The sequence below is a fragment of the Amblyraja radiata genome, chromosome 8 (genome assembly GCF_010909765.2).
Source record: "Amblyraja radiata isolate CabotCenter1 chromosome 8, sAmbRad1.1.pri, whole genome shotgun sequence".
NCBI classification, from domain to species: domain Eukaryota; kingdom Metazoa; phylum Chordata; class Chondrichthyes; order Rajiformes; family Rajidae; genus Amblyraja; species Amblyraja radiata.
Genome location: NC_045963.1, coordinates 22493119 through 22507946, shown reverse-complemented (window position 1 = coordinate 22507946; position 14828 = coordinate 22493119). Strand labels below are relative to the sequence as shown.

The 14828-nt window shown below is 37.4% G+C and overlaps 1 protein-coding gene across 1 annotated transcript in view; it reads left to right on the top strand.

Moving 5' to 3' along the window:
- The first annotated feature begins 291 nt into the window (after positions 1-291).
- gpatch2 (G-patch domain containing 2) overlaps positions 292-14828 on the top strand; it is a 78267-nt gene continuing 63730 nt past the window's right edge. The window contains exons 1-3 of the mRNA XM_033026366.1: positions 292-307; positions 6009-6088; positions 8892-8959. Of these exons, the coding sequence (XP_032882257.1) occupies positions 292-307; positions 6009-6088; positions 8892-8959 (164 nt within the window). The remainder of the gene's footprint in view (positions 308-6008; positions 6089-8891; positions 8960-14828) is intronic.

The window sequence follows — 14828 nt, the reverse complement described above, 5'->3', positions numbered from 1 at the left end:
TCCCTTCATCATGATCCTGACCTACAATTAGTTCCCCCTTGGAAGTTACCTTCCCATTACAAAATAGTCTTCCAATGTAATTGTTCTCAGGCTATGTTGGTGGGCAGCCTATTCCCATACTGGTTCTACCCACATCATTCTTCAATTAAGAAAAGAAAATTATCCCAGGTTTGTCTTGCAAAACAGAGTTGAAGTCATATCCCCAGAGGTCCCTCCTGAATCTGTACAATGTTCTGATCACATCACATTTCTTTGCTTACCTCTGGATGTGAACAATGACAGTGATAAACAATGGCGGAAAGAAGAGGTAAGTAGAAAAAAATTGTAATATATTCAAAATCTTTAAACTCAGAAAAAAAGTTGACATATTAACCAATGAAGTATCTAATAGGACAGCATGATAAGGTGAATTGGTCAATGAACTTGATTAAGTAATAACTAAATGCAGTAATGGTAAATAACAGGGTTTAATATTGCAGACAGATGAGATTAAAAGAGCTGAGGAGCCTTCGTTGTTTGAATTAATCTTGTTGAAGGGAGTGAACTCCCCTATTCATTTTTATTTTCTCCCCAATGGGAAAGGACTTCGTATCCATGGCTGCATTCAAATACTTGTCAAGTGGGCAGCTGGGAGCGTAAACCAAAAATGATAAATGAATATATCTAAATGTGCTGTGAATATTTTTTCATTAGATAGTTGTGGTACAGAATTCACACCAACGTACTGTGCACTTCATCTCAGTTCGGTAATTCGTTAAGTTGCTCTGTGAAGACATTACCACCATCAGAAATCAAATTAAAAGGTAATATATGTAGGGAGATGAAATTGTCCTTGGTTGCTTGCATTAAAAACTCAATGTTGTAGCGGCTGCACATTGCATCATGCTTCTGAAATTTAGTTGGATTGAAGGCTGTCTTTCATTGCCAGCTAAGTTTGGACTAATGCAGTCTGGTTATTGTGTTTCTAGACTGGTAATCTCAAGTCGTAAATTAACAGTTCAGAAAATGTTTCATATTCTACCGTGGTTGTTTTAGCAATTGATCTATTATCAGTCAAAATCGGAAGTATTTGCCTTTGGCATCAATATGAGTACCAATATTGATGTGGATGTGGATGTTGATGTGGATTGATGTAAAGCCTAATGTAGCTCACTAGGGTGCCTGAGTGAATGAAGCCAAGTTGCTCTGTGAATACATTATCACCATCAGAAATCAAATTAAAAAGTAATATATGTAGGGATATGAAATTGTCCTTGGTTGCTTGTCGCCCAGTGATGTCCCCTCCCACACCTGCTTCCATCTGCCTATGAGCCATTCACTTAACCTACTGGGTCTCATATCAGAAATGCTGCCTGACCTGTTGAGTTCCTCCAGCACTTTGTCTTTTACTCCAGATTATAGCATCTGCAGCCTTCTGTGTCTCAACCGTTACAACATTGTCATCTCTTTACTGCCTGCCAAAATAGCAATCAAGATAGCAATCTTGGAGAAAGCAGAGATGGAGAACAATTGTTGACCTTAACTGTGACATCGACATTGTAAAAGCATACTTCAAAAGCTCTATTTCCACAGTACGCAGAGTTCCACTGAACAAAGCTGCCAATCTCACTTAAAATTTTGGATATCAAAGATGGCAGGTGGACGTTTCAGTGATACAGAAAGAAATACTTATAAATCAGGAAATGTTGGTATATTCCATGAAAATTGTGCTATTTGTTATGTGTGGTAAAAGCAAAGAAAGGTAATGCATCCCTCATTTATTACATATACCACTCAGAAATCTTCCTCTAATTTTGTCTACAATTAACATTGACAACAGCATATGGATCTTGGCCTGGACATAGTTAATGTTAAAACTGGGCCTGAAAGTCATTCATTCCTTTACTTGGGATATTGTATTGAAGGTACACATTGCAATGCATTGTGTCACAGCTAATACGAGGATTTTGGTAAACTGCTACAGTAATGGTTGCTTCATGGTTAGGTTCAAAATCTGATTTGTGGAAGTATATTAGTCTAGGAATTCAGTTGCCGATATCTTATTGAATGATTGGGCAAGCTCAAGGGACTTTGTGGTCCACTCCCTTTTTATGTGATTAGTAAGTATTGTGGGAATTAGAATATGGTCTGTTTGATCTGTATTTAATACAGGTTGAGATGAATGGATTTAATACCATATGGCAAAATCAGAGAATAAATGCTTATATGCACCATTGGCAGGAAAACGTATCTTGATAGTGCTACTCATTCAGATGAGTTTGGAAAGTGCTAATTATATAGAGATGGAATGATCATTAAATTGGATCAAGTGCAAGTACCATGCCTTATGAAAAGATAGCTTGTGAGAAATATTATTGATGATGAGGAGTCCTTCAATTCTTAATTTTTGTCAAGGATTGCAACAGCACCATTGCAATATATTACCACGTGCAAGGAAAAAAACAGCTCACTAAAATATACTTGAGTTTTTTCACAAATGTAACAAAAATAATTTTCTAGTTCCTTCTTGCAAATGCAATGTTTGTGTATCTGGAAATAGTTTATGTAGAAATGAATTTACAGGTACAATGATAAACTGATCATGGAGATTGATGAGAAAATCATCTCACACAGTAATGAAAGCAGATAAATGATTTCAGCATGAAAAACATTTACTGGAGCTGTGAAGTTGTGTAGTCTTAGATGCTCTGGAAAATCAGTTTCAATTGGAATATAAACAGTAATTTATTAAATCAAATGCATTGATCAATTTCAGATATTCTGAACTATGTTTTCATTCTAATTAACTATGAGGGCAGGTTGCTTGCAAGAACGTATTTTTTAAGATTGTAGACTATAAATATCTAGGATTTTCTAATTTGTTGATTAAAGAAATGTATTGTTTATTATAAATTTCAAATGATTTGTACAAGACTACAGACATGGCCTGAACCAAGATTGCTATTAATATTGATTTTTTTTCTCAATTGCATTTTTGTCCTTTTAGGTATTGTCTTTAAGCTCTAGTGTTATATAATCCACAGTGTATATGTTGTATTGTTACTAATATGCACGATAATTATTTTCCCAAGTGTGATTTTTCTGCTTGACTATTATGGATGTTGAAAAATATGGAAATGCTAGAAATACTCAGCAGGTCAGGAAGTATCTGTGAAGGGAGAAACACTGTTAATATTTCATGTCTATGAACACTAGATACTTGCAATTAAGAGACTACTTTACAAAAGAGATAAGGCCAGAACTAGATGAAACCTCAAATAATGTGATCAAGGTGATTGTGGATGCATACAAACAGAAGGGATCTCGGGTCATCTCTACTTTCTACCAAGCTCTGGTGGGAAATGAGGGAGAATCAACACTCCACATAAAAACAAAATGGGAAACAGAATTAAAAATTCAAATAACAGAAGAAGAATGGTATCAAATGTGTGAAACACAATGTACATCCACAAGCTCACTAAGTATGGAGAGAATTTTGCTGGAGGAATCTATCTCGCTTTTTTATAACACCCAAAATAAAAAGCAGACAACTTGCTGTACAACAACACTGTTGGAGGCTGTGCGGGAGTATGGAGGCAGACCACTCGCATATTTTCTGGAACTGAGTAAAGATAAGGTCATACTGGGAAAATGTTAACGCAGTTGTTAAAAATATCTTGGGTTCTAAAATCCCAAATACCTGCCCTGTGATGTATCTGGGGTGTATTAAAGATATTGTAAAGATAGAAGATACCTGTTTGATTAAAGTTTTGCTTGCAGCAAGTAAGAAGGCCATTACCAGGCAATGGCTTATTGAAAAAATGTCCAAAACAGGAACAGTGGTTGGAAATTGTGCGAGACATCTTTACTATGGAGAAACTGACATATTCCGTGAGAGTCAAGGAGAATTCATTTGAGAAGATCTGGGAAAATGAACCGCTTATTTGAGCCATGACACCAACTAGATAAATGCCGAGCTAGATATGGGAAGATTGTGTTATATAGAACTAGATGGTATGTTAATCAATGTAACGGGTTTTTTTTTAATTTGGTAAGCGAACCACACGGTCTTATTCCATTTATTTACTTTTTTTTCCTATCTATTTTTTTTTTTAAATTGTTGTTTTTCTTATTTTGTTTTATTTATGGTGATGGTGTTGCACTGTTTTGTATAAAAATCAATAAAAATTTAAGTGAAAAAAAAAAGTCTATGAACTCTTCACAACAAGGAAAATAAAGGAATTTAAGGATAAACATATTTTAAGACACAGTAAAAACGAGGAGGGAAGAAAGGGGATTGATAATGGGTCAAGTGATGACCAAAAGAGAGTCACTAAGGTGGAAGTGACATAAATGAGAGGGGCAGGGCAGGGCAGGGCAGGGCAGGGCAGGGCAGGGCAGGGCAGGGCAGGGCAGGGCAGGGCAGGGCAGGGCAGGGCAGGGCAGGGCGGGAAATGCAACTCATCTAATTCTTTAGAAACTGAAGAAAAAGTCCAAGCATAGCAGGCAAACCCCCCAGATTTTAAATTCACAACTTAGAATCTACCTGGTGGTTCACATCTTAATACATTAATATATGTGTAACTGATTCTTTGTCAAAATCATGAATCCAATTCATTTATTTGTTTTCAAATATTGGCAGTGCGCTTTAATTATTTGGAACATTTATTGTGAAACCAGCTCAAATTCCTGTTGATACGTACAATAGACATAGAAGTCAAACTTCAATCCACTCCACTGATATCATTCCTCGTAATGCTGCGGAGGTTTCTAATTCAACCCCTCTATTTCTCCCACTGCCTATCTACACCAAGATTTATTAGATAATAATTCTTGGGGGTGGTTGGGGGAGGGTGATGAATGAACACCTTTGTTTAGTTAAGATTTATGTGGATGGGCTAGCTCATCGCATGTTTATGTTTTATACATTGTCTAATTGTATTTATCTCCAAATATAGCATGATGAAATGATCTACTTTATTTATTTATACATTTTTTAAATATTGCTCACCTCTCCTCTGCCACCACTTAATAATAACTGAAGTACTCAGAAGGTTACTTTGTAGTTTGTTTTGCTTCCTGTTGTTTTTCAAATGGATACAGTAAATTTGTCTTTCTCATTGCTCTCCGTTACTATAGAATCAGTCATGTCAGCGCATTCATAAGTTCATGCTCTAGGAACAGGATTAGGCCATTCGGCCCATCAAGTCTACTCCGCCATTCAATAATGGCTGATCTATCTTTGCCTCTCAACCTCACTCTCCTGCCTTCACCCCATAACACCTGACACCCTTACTAATCAATGCCTCACTCATCCATGCCAACCAAGAAGCTCCATCTAAACTAATCCCATTTTCCTATATCCCTTAAACCTTTCCTAGCCATGTAGGATATCAACTGTTAAGGATATAACTATTAGAGTCTGTTCATCATTTAAGGTACTACTCACGCAACTAATCAGCAGAAGGATATTTAGTGTTGAATATCTAGCTTTTGCGTTCAAACTGATATTCTTGTAGGTCACAAAACATTTGTATACAGTTAGTAAGCGAAGATGTGTTATGCGTTTCTGTCATCTGCAAATCAAATGAGCCTTGAATGATGGATTAAGAAGATAATTTCTATTTTTATGAATTTAAATTGGAAATCATTTACACAAGGGAAATCGTACCACACACAGATTGGGCAAGATAATGTTTTTTTTTCTTTTGACTAATATGTATAGAACAAGCTAGATGTTTGCATGAGTCAGACAAATAAAACTTTTATATATTGAACATTTTACAGTCACTTACCTGTTTTAATGTCAATGATAAAATAAGATATGACTGTTTGTTTACACAATATTACATGTTTGTATTTGTACCAGTGAATATTACAGCAGAATAAACAATAATTCAAACAGTTTCTCATTTGAGGTGATTATTTTTCATTTTCTGTAACAGTTGCAGCACTTGCCTGATTTACACACAGGTTAAGTTGCTAATTTACTCACACTGCATGCTTTTCTGACGTAAAATGTCGGACAGAAAATGAAGCTTCATGTCGAATCATCCTAATTCATTCATCGGAATCGTTGTCTTGGCAGGACTTGACAGAGGCATTGCCGGTAATATCCTGCAACCGCAGGAGATACAACATCTGTCCCTACTATACTCTCACCTCCATTCAGAGACAGAGGTATACTTGCACCTCCTCCAACCTTGTCTTTTGCTTTCACTATTCTCAATGTGGCCTCTAATATATCAGCAAGACCAAGTACAGACTAGGCCAAAGATATTTTTGCTCTGCCTGCCAGGGCCTGCTGGGACTCCTGGTTGCTGGTCATTTCAATTCCCTTTGCCATACTGACTTTCTGTCCTCAGCCTCCTCCATTGACTGAGTGAGGCCACATGCAAACGGGAAGAACAAAACCTCATATTCCGCTTAGGTAACCTACAACCCAATGATATGCAAATTGAATTCTCCATTTTCTTGTAAACCCCCACCATAGGAATTGTTTTGGAAAGTATTTTATTCCTGTAAACTTAAATTATTACCGACAGTTTACATCTAGTAACATTGAAAAGAAAGGGTAGAATCAAGGGATATGGGGAGAAAGCAGGAACGGGGTACTGATTCTGGATGATCAGCCATGATAATATTGAATAGCGGTCCTAGCTCAAAGGGCCGAATGGCCTACTCCTGCACCTATTTTCTATGTTTCTAATTATGCATGTTTTATGCATGGTTCTACAATAACAGCTGAGACTCTGAGATGATGGTACAAATCATTAGTGTAAAACTCTTGAATAATTGTCAGCAGGGTTTGTACTTCACAATGCAGTCAATGCAATTGTTTTAATTTATCATCTGTATAACATTGGTTAACATTGGTATGTAATCAAGAAGTCAAATTGAATAATATACTCTCAAAGGTAAAAGCAAAGTTTAAGGTAGAATTATCATCGCAAGGGGAATACTAAACAGGCTTCTTTCTAACAGCAGATGTGACATTCACATTAAGTTGTTTAATTGTACAGTAGATGGTAAAGTGCTAATATGTCTTTTCTTTTTGTCATACTAGTGATGTGAAGTCACAATTATCAAATAAAAAGTATTTTGAAGAAGTTACATACTTTGATGATGGTACATAAGTAAACGTTGAATAAAATGTTGGAGAGCCAGTCAGCATTGTAAACAGAGAGAGGTGTTCTCCTTCCTCGCATTCTGTACATTGAACCCAGATAAAAACATTGCATCTGTCACAAGCTAATCCAATAAACTCAACGTGAAACATACATAGACTGCTTCATGTTGCCATTTTGATGTTTTTTAAAATCGATTAAGATGTACCAAGCATGGCCATGAGGGATGCAAAATGAACAACTCTTGCAGATTTTTCTTCTTTAAACAGGAAAAGTCTCTGCACTCAAGTGGCGGGTTTGTTTATTTGCTTGGCTGAATAATAACAGTGTTTACAGCTAAAATAATAATCAGGCCACAGGCATTCTTAGTATATTTTAGCAACACAATACAATAATTGATCACATCATTTTTCTCCACCACCTAACCTTAAAGTAAATCTCAGCTGCACCCATGATGTATTGAACTGCACTTCAATAAGAGGGTATTTCACCAAACCATTTTAATCCTCACTGAGCAGTCACCTGTTTTGCTCTTTAATTTGTGTGAGAGGGAATGGTCAGATTTGGACTAAGCATCACTTACAGTTCATTAGCTAATAGCTATTTGATGATCTGCATGAGATTTTAATGAAATTCACTTGTCTTTTTAAAATAGTTGGTTTGGAAGACTAACCTAAAAGGATATTGTGCCTTGAATTTGCTTTGACATGTTAGCATTCCCCAAGGATTTAATGAAATAAAAATTGTTTTGCTTTGAGGAATGGAAAATCTTGGTCTAGAATTCAAGTTTCATTAGATTGGACCTTCATTATACTTTGTAGAAGAAACAAGTAATTTAAGAGTTTATATATTTATGCTAAAGCGGAGTAATTGAATTCTCATATTTTTCTTATATCACAGAAGGAGACCCTTCAGCCCATTAAGTCTATGCTGCAGCTCAGAGCAATCCCACTATCTGACATACTTCCTTGTGACCTATATGCCCAACAACTCCACCCTGATTCTCCGACCAACACATATACTAGAGGTAGTTTACTGTCGCTAGTTAACCTGCCAACCAGCATGTCTTTGCCATGTAAGATGATAGAGCACACAGGAACCTAGGGAGAACATGCAAATTCTACACTGACTGGATGCAAGGTTAGGTTCACAACCAAAGAGCTAGAACTGTGAGGCAGCAGCACTATCTGCTGCACCACTTTACCTGATTGGTTCAACAGAAATAGGCAAATAAAACTTAGAGGAAAAATAGTTACTAGGTAATATTAATAGAATTTTTATCTTGCTGCCCCATTTTAATGTTTGTAAAATGCTCCCACATATGCAAAATGAGGCATTAAGAAATTTGTTTTCCAGTCATAGGAAAAACAGTCTTTATGCATGTGTATTTGTAATGTATTTCTAACAGCTGTAAGAATAACAGCTACTTTATGGATGATGGTGTTGCTATCCTGTGAAGGTCTATGTCATATGTTTAATTATTGAAACAATATTATATGGTGCTTAAGCTTCAGTTAAAGACTGAAACCCATAATAAACAGTTGTGTTTTACTTGATGTTCCATGTCTGAGTGAGTGATGTGAGACTGATATTGAGCTTTAGACCAGTTCAGAAGAAGCCACGGGAAACTGCAGTTCTGTATTTTGGGTCACTGCTACCCTTCCCATTATTAGAATAAATGTTTACCACCTTCGCTAGGTAGTAGTCTCTCCACAGGTAATCTTAGATTCTTATAACTCACTGCATGCCATGGACTCATCTCAGCAATTTGTTTCTGTTTTCCAGATTAACAACCCTCTGCCTGGCAGTAATGAGAGTCTTGACCAGTTTTCCCAGGAACCCCATCACCAGCAGTGAGTATAATTTACATTGTTCATTCCTCATCATTATCAATGTGCCAAGAGTATATATTATTCTTCCTCTTTTGAGACCAACATGCAGGAGAAAATGTCAGTGAGAGTTTATTTTAATTCAAAACAAAATGATGTAAACTGGTCTTCTTATCAGCATGCATCTGTTTGGTGTCTCATTATAAAATTAATAGTATAATAAAATAAGGTTGAATTTGGTCCTAAAGTTATTTGGTCCTAAGCTAAGCTAAAACTGAAGTTTTTTTAGAATCCAAGATTCTCGTGTTTGACTTAACACAATCACTTTCAAACTGAATACAAAACTTCATAATTATTGCTTTTACATATGGGCTCCTTTACCAAGGGTTATTGATTATCCATACTATGTTGTGTGATATAAGATTAGAAATTTAAAATAAGTTGTTCTGTAGTTGTTCTTTGACATGTTGACCTAGAATGATACCGTATATATTCCTTGAATTTGTTCAGGAGATCAAAGTTCATTGCAATTATTGTATGTTTCATGCCTGTCATTCCTTCTTCTAAGTTCTGCCTGACATGTTAAATTATTGTATAAGAGTCTTTACACTGCTCCCAACAATATAAACGATTAATGTAAAATTAAATAAATAGTTTCGCAGTTTCAATTTTAGGTATTGAAAGTATTGCCGACATATATAATACATATATATAATAAACAAGTCACAATCACTTATGGCCGCCATTGTAAAGCTCCATGCCATTATTAAATTTCTTACTTTTTTAATGAATACAGAGAATTTCTGTGTATTTTTCAGAGTTCATTGAATGCAGGGGGTATCATCGTTTTTTTAAACTATAATGTAAAGGAAACAATATTTTTTGAGGAGAGGGTAGAAAAAAGGACCAGGTTGTAGGAATGTTACAAAATTTTGAGATTTAAAAAATCAAGCCTGTACTTTATCCCATCAGATAAAGCATAAGAACTTTAATTTGAAACCTAATTCACTTTCATATCTTCAGTATTCAAAAAGTTATGGTCATTTTCATACTCGGAAATTAGCATCTTGTTCCCTATTGCTTTTCCATTGACTTAACACAAAAGCTGTGATCAAGGACAGTCAAAAGCCCATAACTTTCTTAAAAATTAAGAGAACTGAAATGAAATGTCAGTTATTGTAGATTGAAGCATTCTGAAACAAATATGAAACATCTTACTTGGATGACCTTACATGAATGCATATAATAAGTTAGTTACCTAATTGTAGCTAATTACAAAATTAACCGTTGTGACGGAAATAGTAATAAACATCCAGACTGCCGTGAAAATTCAAAAATGTGATATTCTCAAGATCAGAACTTTAATATTATTGTATTGTATGCTGTAAGTCCGTAACAGACAGGTAAAGAGATTACAATTTCTAGCAAAAGACCAAGTCTTTATGGAGAAGATCAGTTGCTAGCTGGTACATTGGCATATCATAATCAGTAGCATCATCGTACTCCTCAGATTATAACCAATAAGCAATTCTGTAAACCTTCTTTTTCCTCAACTTTTCAATTTTGACATTGTAAACTACAATTTTTGCTCTTCAAACCACGCATGACATGCCTTTCTGCCCACTACTTTCCCATTAAGAATGTCCTGTAGATCATCACATTGGGAGTAGTCCAAATCTGGATAATCTCTGCGAATGCTGTGTAAATCAGTCTCTTTTGCTGGGCATTTGGAATGACAATTTGGCATTTCTTCTTCGGAGACATCTGTTTAAAATGTAAAGGGAAAAAAACACTGAACAGCATTAACAGAAACAAGTTATTATTTGCTGTTTTAGAAAGAAAGGTAGAAATTATAAAGTTAAACGATAAAACCAGGGCTCTCACTTAACTTTTTTTCCCCTGTTGCCAGCCAGGCAACCTTGGCAGCTTTTTAGGTTGCCAAATGACAGTTTAAGACGGCTTGCATGACACGTGCGATAATGTGCTCGGACGAAGTGCATAGTTACCAGTCAGAATTATGGTCAATGAAGCATTCACATATTATTTCTGCTTCAAATAAAGTCACAAACTAAATATATTCACCAATCAAGACATGACATATACCACAATGGCATGCAGCGAAATGACAATACTGTATCTCATCTCCTTTTACACGTTGCAATGACTGCAATTTCTATCATTTCTTTCCACTTCCAAACAAAATTCTGGTTGGATTATTCAGCGTATGATCAACCTCTGTGAGACCAAGTGCAGGCTTGGCAATAGCTTCGCACAACACCTACACTCAGTTCGCAATAACCAACCTGATCTCCCGGTGGCTCAGCACTTCAACTCCCCCTCCCATTCCGAATCCGACTTTTCTGTCCTGGGCCTCCTCCATGGCCAGAGTGAGGCCCACCGTATATTGGAGGAGCAGCACCTCATATTTTGCTTCGGCAGTTACACCCCAGCGGTATGAAAATTGACCTCCAAGTAGTCCCTGCTTTCTCTTCCGCTTTCCCAGCTCTCCCACAGCCCACTGTCTCCGCCTCTTCCTTTCTTCTTCCCACACCCTGCACCCTTACATCAGTTTGAAGAGGGGTCTCGACACAAAACGTCGCCTATTTTCTTTGCTCCATAGATGCTGCCTCACCCGCTGAGTTTCTCCAGCATTTTTGTCTCCCCATTCACACAAGTTCTGTTATCCCACTTTCCTCACCCACACCCTACACATTAGGGGCAATTTTACAGAGACACATTAACCTACAAAGCCAATGCATCTCTAGGATGTGGGAGGAATCCTACATGCTTGCAGGAAGAATGTGCAAATTCAACACAGACAGTGCCCGAGAACAGGATCAAACACAGATATCTGGCATGTGAGGCAGCAAGTCCACCAGCTGTGTCACTATATTTTATTTTCCAACACACAAAAAATTATACGTTGATAACTTTGGTTACTAAAAAAAATGAAACTATCTATTTTCAGTCTTAAATGTCAAAGTGATGCTATGTCCCCCTTTACAGCTATTGAATGTTTTAATTCAGTTCAAGACTATGGGGCAGTGCATTGGCCATAAAGTTGCTGCCTAAAATTGCCAGAGACCCAGAATTGATCCTGAATATGGGTGCTGTCTGTATGGAGTTTGCTCCTTTTCCCTTTGATTGCATGGGTTTTCGCCGGGTGCTCTTGTTCCCTTCCACATTCCAAAGGTGTGCAGGAACCTTTTTCAGACCCAACCCAAAACATAATATTTTCCTTTTGTCCAGAGATTCTGTCTGACCTGTTGAGTCACTCCAGCTTTTTGTGTCTATCTTCAGTTTAAACCAGCATCAGCAGTTCTTTCCTACACACACAATACTATACGATAGAACTTTATTAATCCCAGGAGGGAAATTGTGTGTGTGTATAGTTATATATTCATATATAAATATACACTGTTTTGTTTTCTCATTTATAACATTGTTTACAGAGTACTATGTTTACATATTCTGTTGTGCTGCTGCAAGTAAGGATTTCATTGGGGCATGAGAGAATAAAACACTCTTGACTCTTGACTTACGTCGCTAATGTGTGGGATAGAACTAGTGTATGAGTGATCGGTGGTCAGTGTGGACTCGGTGGGCCGAAGGGCCTGTTTCCACGCTATATGTTTAAATTAAACCAAAACACTAAAACCAGAGGAAATCTAAAGAAGGGTCTCTACCCGAAACGTCACCCAATTTCTTCTATCCAGAGATGCTGGCTGTTCCATGGAGTTCCGTCGCACAATTAAAGCATGGAATAGTCTTCACCCTACTATAGGTACCCAACCAATTAAATTTAACGTAGCTATTTTTTTCCCCCAATAACCTTTTTTTTGTTTAAGTCCAAGTCAAGAGTCAAGAGAGTTTTATTGGCATGTGTCCCAGATAGGGCAATGAAATTCTTGCTTGTTGCAGCACAACAGAATATGTAAACATAATACATAACAGGAGATAAAAGTTCACTGTGTCCATAGACCATATATATATATGCACAATAAATAAACAGATAAAATGCAATAGGCTGTTATTTTTCAGTTTGGTGGTGGTGTTTAAATTCTGTTTAGATTCCATTTCGAATATTTTTGGAGGAACAGGAAACCAAGAAGCAAGAGTTACTCCAGGGAGTTACTCCAGCTCCAGCGAGTGATTCTGCGTTGGTTTTCAGCGGTCGCGGCGACTGGACAGCAATGGCGGCCAGATCTCCCACCATGCAAAGGGAGGGAGAAAGTGGCCGACGCAGACCAGTTGCAGTGGCAGTGCGCATGTGCAGGGCGGCACATGCGCACAACCACGGCCGACGATGTGCTGGCCAAAGATCCTCGCTATAGGATCTGTAGTGCTGGCCGTGGTTGTGCGTATGTGCAAGGTGGCCGGCCGTGCCGGCGGACGAGGAGCGGGCGGAGACCCGAGACACGGACAGCGGGCGGGGATCCGAGACATGGACACAGATAGCGGGCGGAGGGAGAGCGACAGAGAGAGAGAGAGAGAGAAATATAGAGAAGGGGCCCACTCAGAATTAAGCGATAGGTTTCCCGGGTGCTTGCCAAGCTGGGCAAAATGACATGGCGTTTAGGTTGCCCGGCGGAGCTGTGGGTTGCCATTGGCAACCGGGCAACCGCTAATTTCGAGCCCTGAAAACAAATAGAAAATACCCAACAAAAAATTCATATTTATCAGTTTGATTAAATCAATCAATTCATCTAATCAATTAAATTCATCTAAATTCAATTACTACATCTAAACATCTATCCATTTCTTAAGAAAAGGCTAATTTTTTACATCTGGAGTATTGTGTACAGTTTTGGTCTCCTAATCTGAGAAAAGACATTCTTGCCATAGAGGGAGTACAGAGAAGACCAGACTGATTCCTGGGATGTCAGGACTTTCATATGAAGAAAGACTGGATAGACTGGGCTTGTACTCGCTAGAATTTAGAAGATTGAGGGGGGATCTTATAGAAACTTACAAAATTCTTAAGGGGTTGGACAGGCTAGATGCAGGAAGATTGTTCCCGATGTTGGGGAAGTCCAGAACAAGTGGTCACAGTTTAAGGATAAGGGAGAAATATTTTAGGACTGAGATGAGGAAAACATTTTTCACACAGAGAGTGGTGAATCTCTGGAATTCTCTGCCACAGAAGGTAGTTGAGGCCAGTTCATTGGCTATATTTAAGAGGGAGTTAGATGTGGCCCTTGTGGCTAAAGGGATCAGGGGGAATGGAGAGAAGGCAGGTACAGGATACTGAGTTGGATGATCAGCCATGATCATATTGAATGGCGGTGCAGGCTCGAAGGGCCGAATGGCCTACTCCTGCACCTAATCTCTATGTTTCTATGTTTTTAAAATAGCCTAAGTATCCAAATAACAAATAACAAACTGATCCCATTCACACAAGAATTCACAACATAACATGATTTTTAAATCTCACTTTGTCATGAATTTATATGCCAAATGGAAGGAATTTAATGTTTAATTCCCATAAATTAATCCAGAAACATCCACTCTCAAGGTAATCAAAATCATTATTTTTTGCACAATACATCTGACTAAAACTGTACTGTGAATAGTTAGTATGAAAATATTGATCATGGATAGACAATAACACAAAATATAGATGATTTAGATGTTCTTATGACATGATTGTGCAAAAAAACCCCAATTTGATTATCTTGAGAATGGATGTTTCTTGAATATGATCGATTGGAATGTTGCCGTTGCCATAAATTTTAAGCCCATATCGGCAGGCAAGACATGGCCGATTCGTAAAATGCCTAAATAACATTTTTCACATCATAAGATTAAAATGAAGCCACACCAAAAAGCAAGATAATATGTTAAATAAACGACATACCTTTTGTTTTATCCTGATATTGCGTGATATTGAAGG